The sequence below is a fragment of the Melozone crissalis genome, unplaced genomic scaffold, assembly GCF_028551555.1.
Source record: "Melozone crissalis strain CALT ecotype California unplaced genomic scaffold, PUWL_Pcris_2 ptg000005l_1, whole genome shotgun sequence".
Taxonomy (NCBI): Eukaryota; Metazoa; Chordata; class Aves; order Passeriformes; family Passerellidae; genus Melozone; species Melozone crissalis.
Window position 1 is genome coordinate 54357734 of NW_026535783.1, and position 13279 is coordinate 54371012.

Here is a 13279-nt window from a genome sequence, read left to right on the forward strand (position 1 = left end):
GTCTAACCATTAACCAGTCTGTTTTCACCAACTCAAACTGATTATTAAGTACAAGTTGTTCAAAATACAAAGTAGTGGATTGTGGCCTAATTCCAGAGAAGTCTAAAGAGAGAGGCCATGTAACATGGTGTTTTCTGAAGTCTGCTCCTCAGCTTGCCTCCAAAGCAATCCAGGGGTTCTGTCTGGCAGCTGGTGGCTGTCTGAGGAGCACCTACCTACCTATAGGCCCCAAGGTTCAGCAGTATGCTCACATCTTGCCCACAGCTTTCCCCTTTATTTTGCCAAGTATACCAGAATTTCAGTACTAAATAAGCAGGAAAATCAGCTGTTAGGAAAAAATACAGCTATTAGAATCAACTGCTGGAGACCACATTATCCACTTTTGCCTATTGGTGGACTTATTTGTATCTTCACCTCCTTGTCTTCCCATTTTTAGCAAGATTTCTGCTGCATTTTTTGTGACATCTGATACTAAAAGTCCTCCTTTTAGAACACATAAGTTTATCTCGTAAGTCTCAGACCACCTATGATTGTGGTTTTGTATCAGGAATTCCTACTGCTTTCCTTTATAAATCTCTTTTTCTGGAAGAATTGAACTTAAGTTGGCACTTGACAATCTAGCAGTTCCTCTCACAAGCTTTAACAAGCAGACTTCTATCTCATCAAATTTTGGGCATTGGCTAGGTAGGTATCTACTGTCCAGAACTGGGATACAGAGTGAACTAATCAGAAACAGTATTTCAGAAGACCCTGATAGTCTGCTGATAATCAGAAGTTTTCCTGAACATCAACATTGCTTCCTGCAACAAAGCAAGTAGGAATTTTCACATTCCAGATCAGGACTTTCTCACTTGCTTTCTTCCACCTAAATGCAGCTAAAGAAGTGATGAGTTCAGAGCTAGTAATCAGATAGCCATTTTGCAATGAAGAAATGCAAGTGAAACATGCTGAGACTGCATGCTACAGAAAGGACAAGTAGGTTTTATGAACCACAGTGCCATTTTGACATAAAATGCATAAAAGCAAAATATATGAATTAAAAATGCCTTTAACTTTTCTTGCAGAAGCAAAGAAACTGTCAAAGAAAATGAAGTTTGTATTAACCATGCCTGGTAGAGAATATTGCAATGTTCATAACATGTTAGACACAGAAATACCAGACACCAGATAATCGTTTGGAAGAAAGCAGAAAAAGCACTATGTCAGGATACAGTACAGTAAACAGTTTAGCAGATATATTGTCTAGAATTAATTTGGTAATCTGAACAATTAATGAACTGTGGAGAAATGTATTCCCCAAATAGCTAAGGCAAAACAGGGGCAGGGAGCAAATCTTGCTATATTCTGTACATTCATTTGATTTCTAGTTGTACCAAGACTGAACCACATCAGTTTAGTTGAGCAACTTAGCAACTCATGACAAAAAATACAAAAATAATCCAAAAAAGACAGCAAAACAACTTGTTGTCCAGTAATCCAGGGGATTACTTAACAAAATATAAATCATACATCCCATGGCACAGAGCAGCAGGAGGAACTGAAGATATTCTCATTACAGAGATGAGGAAAATGAACTGTGGGGAACTAAAATGTCAGTCAGTCACCCAAACCAGTCTCCTGGTCTTCATATATAGCCAAAATTCTTCAAAGATGCTTCTTCTTTGCCTATTGCCTCTTTCAGACAGAATCCTAGCATTGCTATGTTGTTTAGAAAAGACCTCCATGATCATCAAGTCTAACCATTAACCAGTTCACCAATGATCCATGTCTCCAACTGACACAGGAAGACCTTTTCCAAACACTTTCAGGGATGGTGAATCCACCACATCCCTGGACAGCCTGACCACCCTTTTTGAGAAGAAATTCTTCCTAATATCCAATCTAAACCTTTCCTAGTACAACCTGAGGCCATTTCCTCTCATCCTGTCACTTGTCACCTGGGCAAAGAGGCCAACCCCCACCTGGCTACATCCTCCTTTTCACTCCCAGGCAATTGCAGGGAGTGATAAGGTCCCCCTAAGCCTCCTTTTTTCCAGGCTGAACACCTCCAGCTCCCCATTGGACTTGTGCTCCAGACCCTTCCACTGCTCTGTTGCCCTTCTCTGGACACACTCTAGCCCCTCAAAGTCCTTCCTAAACTGAGAGCTCAGCACTGCACAGGATTCCAGGTGTGGCCTCAGCAGTTCCCAGCACAGGGGGACAATCCCTGCCCTGGCCCTGCTGGCCTCACCATTGCTGATCCAGGCCAGGATGCCATTGGCCTTCTTGGCCACCTGGGCACAGCCTGGCTCATGTTCAGCTGCTGTCACCAGCACCCCCAGCTCCTTTCCAGCCACTCTGTCCCAGCCTGTGGAGCTGCCTGGGGTTGCTGTGACCCAAGGGCAGGACCCAGCACTGGGCCTTGTTGAACCTCACACCATTGGCCTCAGCCATGATCCAGCCTGCCCAGATCCCTCTGCAGAGCCTTCCTGCCCTCCAGCAGGTCAGCACTCCCACCCAGCTTGGTGTCACCTGTGAACTGATTGAGGGTGCCCTCCATGAGATCACTGGTGAAGATGTTAAACAGGACTGGCCCCAGTACTGAGCCCTGGGAAACAGCACTGGTGGCTGAACACCAGCTGGATGTAACTCCACTCACCACCACTCTCTGGGCCTGGCCATCCAGGCAGTTTTTTACCCAGTGAAGAGTGTAACTGCCTAAGCCAGGAGCAGCCCATTTATCCAGGAGAACTCCGTGGGAAATGGTATCATGTGTTTTACTAAAGTCTAGGTAGACATAAAACCTATTTCAGATTTGGTAGCTTTGGAATTTGGGCTGCTCTTCATAAAAAAAATACGATAATGAACATACATATCATACAGATCTTTATTAAAAAAAGGCAGAAGTTAACCATGTAGTGATATCTACTTATCCTATTACAAGTGAAAAAGAGAGAGATTTTATTTGGTATTCCTGAGACTTCAAAGAACAACATTCTCATTTCTTAGTCAGATCACAACTGAGAAGAAGAAGAAAGAAAATAAAAAACAATGCACACTTACTTATTTCTTGCAAAAAAAGCCCATTGTAAACAAGTTTAGAGCAGGTGGGGACAGGGAGGTAGGGGAGGAAGGAAAGAAGAATGTCTAATAGCTATACCAGCCTGCCCATAATTTAAAAACCATTATGGCAAACACAGAATAATCTAGGAGGAAAATAAGGAAGCTTGGTTTTACCAACAGTTCTCCATTTAACCATCCAGAATTTGCAAAAAATTTATTACCACAGGTATACTCAGATCACAGCATGGCATAAAGTTTAATAACAAACTGTTCATAGCAGCTGACAGCTTAATGTTTTCTGGCTGCTGTTCAAATTTCTGCCTTTTCACAGTAATATATTTGCTAAATTTTTTGAAAGCTGTGTTCTCAGAACAGCACATCATGAGGCTTACATTTTATCATCACTAATTTTGGTGTAAAGTAAACATAAAAGCAAGAAAAACTGATTAAATACTATGGGACCAGAGATGATGGTCCCTTAAATTAGGTACTTACAGTTATATTTCTAAAACCAAAGATGTGCTAAAATGGATTAATTAGCATGTTATTCTTTTTTCTTGCTTTTTCCCACAGACTAACTGGAAACGCGTTTCAGGATCACTGCTTCAGGCCCTGTCAGACAATGATACCACCAGCCTTTTTGTCATAGAGCATGAATCAAAGGTTCCTCTGACCCTAGATCTCTCCATAGATGGTGGAGAAGACAACAAGCATGACACCTGCCACTCAGAAAAACCTAGCAATAGCATAGACATGAGTCCAAGGCATGAAGAAATCCCTGCAGAAGCAGTGACAAGTGAAGAAGACACCATTTCCACGGAAGTACCACTCTTGAATGACTATGCCAGCATGGAGTTTAGTCAGAAAGCCCTGATGGGTCTGGCAATGAGCACACCTGAAAGAACTGCTCATCCTCGTCTGAAAATGGAACTAAGCAGTAAGCCAGCACAAACTGTGCAGAAGGTTTTGTTTGCTTCCCAGGACTACCTCAAACAAAGCCAGGTGGTACTTCTGCCATCTGGACCAAATTTCATGGGACAAGACAATTAAACCTGAAGCATCTTCATTATTTTCCTTACCATAAAATGAAGTTCCAAATCTTGTTGTACTTCAGTGGAGCCACTAGGACCATATGGGACAGTGAGCTTGTGACAATAGTTATCTCCACTATAGTAACTTTCCTTGGTGAAATCGATTGGTTGTGTTATAAGATTAGCTATTTCAACACAGTCATCCAGTGGAAAAGTTCATCTTCACACAGCCAAAACCTTTAGGGACTTACATGAAAAATCTTTCAGTAAAGTACCTCTTGCTTGATATTTTGTTCCAGGGCATTCAGGAGCCATTCAAGGTTTCCACTCTAAGCACAATGTCATTGTAGACATCAGAAAAATTCTCTACTCACTTTGACCAGCTTCAGATCTGATTTTCAGATCCAGTAAGTTCTTCACAAAAAAAAAAAATTACAGCAAAAGTGTCCATCGCTTCAAAGAAGATCTCCAGTTGGTCAAAGCTGGTCACAGAAATTAGTACAAATCTTTCAAATTCGGAATCTAAAGTTTGCTTATTGATCCATGAAAAACACCATTAGTGCTTTACATTCCAGAACTTTACACCTTTAGTCATTGTAGATAAATAGTGCTGTGTAAGTGAAGATGATAATAAGTTTCATTAACAGTATTGGAGTTGTTACTTGTATGAAATTAAGGCTATTTCCTCCTACAATTGCCCACACATTCAGAAAAACTCATCCAAAATTTATGATGAGGTGTAACTGCAGATATATTTTCACACTGCAATGACAATAACTGTTGAACAGACTTCAGGAGCTGAAAATGTATTTCAAGTACCCATAGCTCCCAAGATTGCCTGGAAGAGGAGCCACTAGAATACAGGGGATAAAAGGGTCTTCCTCAATATGCTGTCTATGCAACTCCATCATGTATCTCCACAATGCAAGGAGTCTCAACCATTTTCAGGCTTACAAGAGTTTCTCAGTCATGAACTCTCCAAGCATTAATGGTCTGCACTTAATGTAGAAGACCCAGTTTATTGTTGTTGTCTCAAGTTTAAGGAGTATTTTATTAAAATTGCTTTGTGGAGAAAGAAATTGATCAACTGTATCATAAGCACCAGAGAATCCATAGATGGATATTTTTAAAAAATTTCTCATTAAAAGTGAAGGATGATTGGCATTCACACAAATATTTCCACTCATACCAGGCAGCATGAATGATAGAATTATAGAATAGCCATGCTCACAAAAACTCAGAGAAATTCCATATCCTCACTTCATTGATTCAGTGAGAATCCAAAACAAAACCTAGTTTATTCATTTTCCTTATTTATATTCACTGTCTCTTTACCTATATCTCTCTATGTCTGTTAAGACTGCCAGGAACAAACCTGTATTTCACTGTGGGTTATGCACTGTATTTTTTCTTAGCACTTAAAATTCCTTCTTGTCCCACAAAGCAATGCGCACTCATAGCTGTTAAATCTTGCAATTGAAACAAGGGGTAAGAGAAGCACACCCTAGAGACTGCACAACTTTGGACAGTCTTTTAAATATCTTTCTTCTTTTTCTGAACTTTAATCTGGTGACTTTGCCTAATTGAATTTAAGAGAATGCAAATGATCCTGCTGTTAGTGGAGCTATTTTTACTGATAATATCAAGTAGTGTTATTGAAATGCTGTTACAGACAATGAAGTCCTGATATACAATCTTTATCAAGTAGTCATAATTTGCCCTTTTCCTGAATAAAATAATTATCCATGCTCATTACTTACAGTATTTCTTTCATTTATGGCCAAAGAAACTTATTTTTCTGGTGCATACCTTCAATAGTTTTACTCATCCCTGTAAACACCAAATTCTTCTTTTTGTACTCTGAACCTAACAAACTAATACGTATTATTCTGTTATGGATAAAGTATGTATAAAGTAAGCAAGTAGAATCAAACCAAAGCCTTGTAAGCAGTTCCAGTACATGAACTTCAAAGATGCATGAAACATGAAACTCAAGAGACAGATTGGGCTTTTAACCTGGTGATTATCAAGTCCACTCTCCTAGCCATTGTCTGACATCTTATTACAGACAATTCATATAGCAGAACGGGAGAGTTCCACCCATGGATATTAAATAGAAGGTATAGATGCATTCTACTTTCAGTTATAAAGTTCAAAATATATGTAATTCTTAATTGATCTCATTAGAGCAATATTTGCACAATGGCCATAAACAGTACATTTGGGACAGTAAGAGATACATATAAAATCCTGGTGTGGAGATTGGAAACAAATTCAAAACCCATCCCATTATGATGTATACTTTGGGAGCAAAGAAAGAACCTTTTATGTGGAGAGAAATAGAAAAGCACATTTACTAAATAGTTTCATGGAAAAAAAAAGGGTTTAGTTGGAATAATGTACCTACTCTGTGATACAAGAGACATACCATGTTCAGGTCTTCAGGTTAGGGAAATATAGATGTCTGTTGTATCTGTTTTTGGTTGGCTCTCCTGTGGAGATTTTTATTTCAGTTAGAATGGTCCTACAACAATTATCTAGTTGTATTCTCTGACCTCTTCAAGCAGTTTAAAAAACAGTGACTGCAGAAGCCTTCTTACACAAATAAACATGTAAGATACTTGATTCCATGTGTTATAGCACTGTTCAAGTGGTTAGTGTAGTGTTCTTAGCATCAATATTCTTAGCTTTAATATATGTTATGTGGAGTGAAATTGCAGATGTGAAAGCTCAGGACCACAAAAGACAAGGTATTTTATAATTAAATTTTTGCTGCTTTTTCACTGTCAGCATAGCTCTGGATGATCACTGTCAGCATTAGTGAGAATTTAGACATGGTGAAAGCTTAGACAACTGTAGACCTGGAAGCATGTCATCATCATGATTTATAGCATGGGATATTATACTGCAAGGTTACAGTACTTTATCATTCTATATTTACAGAAAAAGGAAAGTAATACTCAGTCTCTAATACAGCACAAAGCTAGGTTAGTATACATGTATTTTTCTGGTATCCAGAGTAGATGTTTCTTCTTGCATAAGGACTTTTTATTATTTTTTATTTTTCATATTTTTAATTTAGTGCTTAAAGTCAGACTACACTGCAGTAGTTAGCTCTGAAAATTAATACTGTATCAGACACAAAACAAACAAGGACTCACCCTGGAACAGGAGATTGCAGCAACAACAATACTGTAGAGGCTTATTCTGCATTAGTTAACAAGTGAATAATAATGTCTACCAAATATCTACAAATTCCCCCAGAATCTAAGCCTTTAAGCTCAGAGCCTTAACCCTTTTAGCCACTTTTATGGCACAATAGTATCTGCATTTGAGCAGAGCTGTCTGGAAAGCAGAGAACACAGGGGCATCCTGTCAACTCAAGTCAACTACACTTATTGCTACAAAAATTGTCAAATAATGAAGCCCTTCATGAAAGACCTCTGATTACAGAAGATACTCTTGGCCGAGTGTCACAGGTTCTTGGCTTGCCTGTTTCACTCAGTGGCACTATGTGTCTGCCACCTGAATGAGGTTAAATGTGTTCTGGTACAATGTTGATGGAATTTGTATGAACCTGGATAATGAAAATAGTGACACCTTACACCACTCACTTTGAGCACTGTTTGTAGAAGACTGCTAAGACAAATCACTCCACGCCAGAGGTGTTGGGATGGGAATAATCTTATCCTCATACCTATTTCAATTCTACAGCAGAAGCACCAGCTTGATAATAAAACTAAAAAGAACCTGCTGTGCTAGAAATGGTCATTTCCATCACCCATCCTCAGAGACCCCTTCAGTGCTTCACAGAATCACAGATCAGTGAGGTTGGAAATGACCTTTAGGATTGAGACTAACTGCAAACTTAATATGGCCAAGCCCACCGCTAAACCACATCCTTAAGTGCCTCCTGGGATGGTGGCTTAACCAGCTCCCTGGGTAGTGTGTTCCAAGGCTTGACCACCCTTCCTGTGAAGAAATGTTTCCAGATATCCAATCTAAACCTCCCTTGGTGCAACTTGGGGCCAATCCTCTCATCCTGTCACTTGTTATCTGTGAGAATATGTAGCATCCCATGAACTCTCTCTCCTTAGTCAATCCCCAAGCCCTCAACCCTGGAAACCTTAACTACTTGCCATAGTCATCCCTCCCAAAGGGAAAAACAGACTCCCCCATGGTCTTGGTGTCACAACTTCCTCTGGTTTCTCATTCCCCTGCCACTGCCTTGGTACCCTGGGTGGCCACTCCCGTTCCCCTGGAGGCCAGGCCCCTCTGCCCAGCCCTCAGCTCTGGTCCCCACCCCTTCCCTTTTATAAACTGACTGCTCCACGGGGTTCATCCTCTTTCCCTGGGTTTGCCTTCAGATACTGTGTTATTCTGCTGGAATAAAACCTTGCAAAAGAGCCTTTCTTGCTTCTGTTGCTAAGCCAGCTGCAGTGAGTGTTGAGTGGAGGTTAGACTGCATTGCCTGAATGTTAACTCAGCTTGCCTTTTGACAGGAGAGGCTTGCTGGGGACAAGAGATAGGCAGCAGCGCCTACCACTTTAACATCCAAATTTTAAAGAATATACTGACCCTCATCTCACTGCAACATCCTCTCAGACAGTTGTAGAGAGCGACAAGATCCCTTCTCTGAGCCTCCTTCTCTCCAGCTAAACATCCTCAGGTCCCTAAGCCACCTCTTGTAAGACCTATGCTCTAACTTCCTTCCACAAAGCTTTCCCCAAGCAAATGGGTGGGCTTATTATTTTACCAGAATGAGCCCACTAAGGACCTACTCTGGACTTGAAGTGGCAGACACAGGAAGGACAAAGAAAACTTCTGAAGAATGACGGGCAAAGTTACAACCATCACTGTCAGGAAAACAGATTAAATGGGTCCAGGTCCTTACTGGAGACACTGGAGCCTAGGTAAGCTGAAGAGTAGTAAACATGCTATTTTACCTGAAAATTTACAGGCTGCAGACAGTTTTTCATAGATTTATAGTTTTTCATAGATTGCTATCACAGAAGTGGATAAGAGAACAATAAAAAAAAAAACATAACAGAACAATATGTATTCTCTGGCCTTTCCCAAATAGTAAGTTGGGGATGGGCCCAGAGAGTGGTGGCAAATGGTGCTGCATCCAGCTGGGAATCAGTCACCAGCGGTGTCCTCCAGGATCTGTGTTGGGTTCAGTCCTGTTTACTGTCTTTTCTGATGATTCAAATGAGGGGATTGAGTCTACCACAGCAAATTAGCAGATGACACCAAGCTGGGTGTGAGTGTTGATCTGCGGGAGGGTAGGAGGGCTCTGCAGGGAGACCTGGACAGGCTGGATAGATGGGCTGAGCCCAACAATCTGAGGTTTAACAAGACCAAGTGCCAGGTCCTGCACTTTGGCCACAGCAATTCCCTGCAGAGTTACAGGCTGGGGACAGAGTGACTGGACAGGGGCCAGGCAGAAAGGGACCTGGGGGTGCTGGTGACAGCAACTGAACATGAGCCAGGCTGTGCCCAGGTGGCCAAGAAGGCCAATGGCATCCTGGCCTGGATCAGCAATGCTGAGGCCAGCAGGGCCAGGGCAGGGATTGTCCCCCTGTGCTGGGCACTGGTGAGGCCACACCCCAAATCCTGTGTTCAGTTCTGGGCTCCTCAGTTTAGAGAGGGTGTTGAGATACTCAGACATGGCCAGAGAAGGGCAACAGAGCAGTGGAAGGGTGTGAAGCACAAGTCTGAGGAGGAGCAGCTGAGGGAGCTGGGAGTGTTTGGCCTGGAAAAAAAGGAGGCTTAGGGGAGACCTCAGTGCTCCCAACAACTGCCTGCAACGAGGGTGCCGTCAGGTGGGGGTTAGTCTCTTTCCCAGACAACCACAGCCAGGACACAGCCTCAAGCTGTGCCAGAGGAGTTTAGGCTAGGCACTAGAAAAAATTTCTTCACAGAGTGATTGGGCCATGGAATAGGCTGCTGAGGGAGGTGGTGGAGTCACTGTCCCTCGAGATGTTTAAAAAAAGGCTGGATGTGGCACTCAGTGCCCTGGTTTATTTCATAAGATGATGTTAGGTCATAGGTTGATCTCCAAGGTCCTCTTCAACCTACTTGATTCTGTGATTCTGTAATTGCTACCGTTAAACTTTGCTGGTAGTGAGTGGTTCAAGCCAAGGTACTCAGCAATCAGCAATCATTGGCTTTCTTCCAAGTCCTAATTAAATAACCATTCTGGCATTCATTTCACATGTGTGGCTACTGGGTACCATCAGAATTAGGATCCATAGGATGCAATAATGCCTTTTGGCATTACAGCTGTGGTTGCATGTTTAGTATCTGGTGGTTTAGTGGGTTACAGAGTCTTGAAATTAACTTGGCCACTGTGACTTCTGTGTATTATTTTCAAGTGCTACCTACTCACTTTTAGAAAGGAAGCTACATGTGTTTCTGCAACTTTTAATTATCACAGCTGTGTCAAAGAAGCTATAATTTCCAACGCCCACACATACTAGGTAGGCAAAGACTGCATTGTAGCTTTTCAATACAACAAGGATGATAACCTCATTGTTTAAAAAGAAATAGCATTTAGTCACATTAACATTCTAACTACTTGTGCTGGGTCATATGAATGTTCTTCCAATGCTGCAAAGCATTTATTAAAAAATTAAAATTAAATTTACATTGAATGCACTGGCTCAATGAAAACTCACATTACTATTAAGGATCCCACCATGAAAAAGAATATAAATATTTCCACTAATAACTAAGAGATTTTGTGAATGTTGAGGAAGTCTCTAGCTCCAAAACCAGTGAACATAATCCAGTAGCATGTGATTCTTAATAATCCAGTAGCATGTGAAAATTGTTTCAATGTTCATTCAACCTTTATCAGAAGATCCTCTGGATTTCACAAAACTAAGTAAGAAAAGCAAAGGTGTGGTAGTACACTCAAATTCACCATATATAGGCTGTATCTCCATTGGAATGCTTGAGGAGTCTGCAGTTCCAAAAAAGGTCGTGTGTGTACTCATAAATCCATGATACAATTGCTTTGAAGCCATTTGCTCTAAGAGTGTTTCTTACTCTAATATTTTTTAAGCATCAGGGTTTCTCCTCTCTGTTTCCATATTTGTCTATTGGCAACTGCAGGGTTGCAGTGAACTTCTTTAAGTCCTCAATCCACCAAATCTTTTACTGACAAATAGTCAATGTGTTTTGTTTGTAATAACTGTATGTGACTAATTTTCTATTCTCCAGTATGCTGATCCTAGGACACAGAGAAATAACACTGGAGACCCAGTCACAAACATAAAAGAATAGATTTTCAACTTCTAAGGACAGTTATTTTGGGTTTGTTTGTTGTTTGGTTTTTTGGGTGGGTTGTTCAGTTTGGTATGTTTTAAATAGTATTGGTTGGCTATTTGAAAGCTTCAAGGAGCAAAAAGCATGGATGCAGAGAACAAGAGATGAAAGACACACTGGTTGTATTTCTCCTTACACCCCTCCACCTGCATTGTCTTTCCTTCCAGCACCCAATGTGTCTTGAAAAGGCAACCAGCTGTGCTACCCAGGTGGCCCAGTTTTGCACACTGGCATGATGGTACTCTGCCAAATGCCATGTTACAGAATCTAACTTACAGGTCCCATTCCCCTTCTTTGCTGGCAAAACTCTCATAGCAGTCATAAACTGCATTGCAGCAAGGACTACAGAGTTCTGATTTACTTCATTTTCTCCTTGGATTAAATAAAAGCACCTTCGTGCTGTCAGGCATTCTAATTTACTTTCCCACCTCCAAAAGAAATAGCTGAAACAACACATTTCGTCAATTAATTGTTAAAGGTAAACCTCCAACATGCATCAGCCTTAGTCCTCAAGTGTTGGTTCAAGGCACCAGGTAATGAACTGGACATAAAATCAAAGTCAAAATAAACCTCTTTCAGATATGACTAAAAAGGCCCAGCTACTTGTACATGGAATATCTCTTATTAATGTGTAACTAGGTACATCATTTTCCAGTGCATTTTGGCAGATTACTATTGCATTAGACTACAAAGTTAGCAGTGGTAGAGCACTAGAAATAGTGGTGCTTTGCAGTAGGCTGGCTGTAACAAAGCCTGTAGCACACTCAGTGTCTAAATATCCAGTGTTTCAAACACTACCTGAAATCTTACTGTGATAGCTCAGGAGGGGGTGTTCCAGCACTGAGTTTTACACTGCAGTGAAGCACGGCCCAACTCCCAGAAGATGCTCTTCCTACATCAGCTGTCACACTTGTACTTTCTGAAATTCCAGGACTAATTCTGGCTTAAATATTTTTGTTTCTACACTGTAATCTCCTCAACAATCCTTCAGGAGCTTGAAGCTTTCTTGGAGGTTTCTCTCTTGGGTCACACAACTAGCCTGTGTTCTCAGCAATAAAGATAATGCTTTCAAAATAATGTACTGCTACGGCAAACCCAAGACTGATCTGGCAATTCTTGGTAAATGATACACAGAATCATGTTTAAAAAGGAGGACTTCTGGCTTGACTCAAAATATTGCACTGGAAAGGGTGTCTTTTAACAGCAGCAGAGTGATTCAAAAGCAAGAACACCATGAGCTTTCTGAAAAGCTTGTGTTAAAGATTATAAATTCAGAGTAGTAAAGCTAAGTTTCTGTACAAGCACTAAACCAGAATCCTGCCCAAGCACCCATCTAACAGCAGGGCCTCATTGGACATTACTTTCATTCCTCTAACATTGCAACCACTACAGTCATTAATTCTTCATGATTTACATATCTGGTTTTCTAATCTGTCTCTATGATACCTCAATTCATAGTTCATGGTATACAAATTCACACCTTTGTAATACATAAGGGAATGTGGAAACTGAACTGTAAAGAGTACGCATCCTGTGCCCAAACCCAAAACTCCTCCTCCACCCAAACATTGTCACAGCTTCCAAGTAGCTAAGCACCAAGCAGCAGCAAGTTTACATGGTATAAATAGTGATCATATGTTTGATCACTAATGTCAGGCATTTTATATCTCAAAGGTCTGCCTGCAAGTCAGAAGATGAATCAACAAGGTACCAGTAGGCTTGGACAGTTACTCCTCACCTCTTTATAACAGGAGACAGATCAGGAATGAGGCTTGACTGCTTTTATGTAGCTCTTGAAAATTATGATCTGGAAGGCTGACACAGCTTCTAATAATTCTTGCCTTTATGGTCTTCATAGATCTCTAGTTGTCTTT

General features: G+C 40.9%; 1 protein-coding gene across 1 annotated transcript in view; it reads left to right on the plus strand.

Annotated features, from left to right (window-relative positions):
- LOC128945661 (interleukin-31 receptor subunit alpha-like) overlaps nucleotides 1–4092 on the plus strand; it is a 31044-nt gene extending 26952 nt beyond the window's left edge. Inside the window, exon 15 of the mRNA XM_054289450.1 lies at nucleotides 3616–4092. Within this exon, the coding sequence (XP_054145425.1) occupies nucleotides 3616–4092 (477 nt within the window). The remainder of the gene's footprint in view (nucleotides 1–3615) is intronic.
- The last annotated feature ends 9187 nt before the right edge of the window (nucleotides 4093–13279 follow it).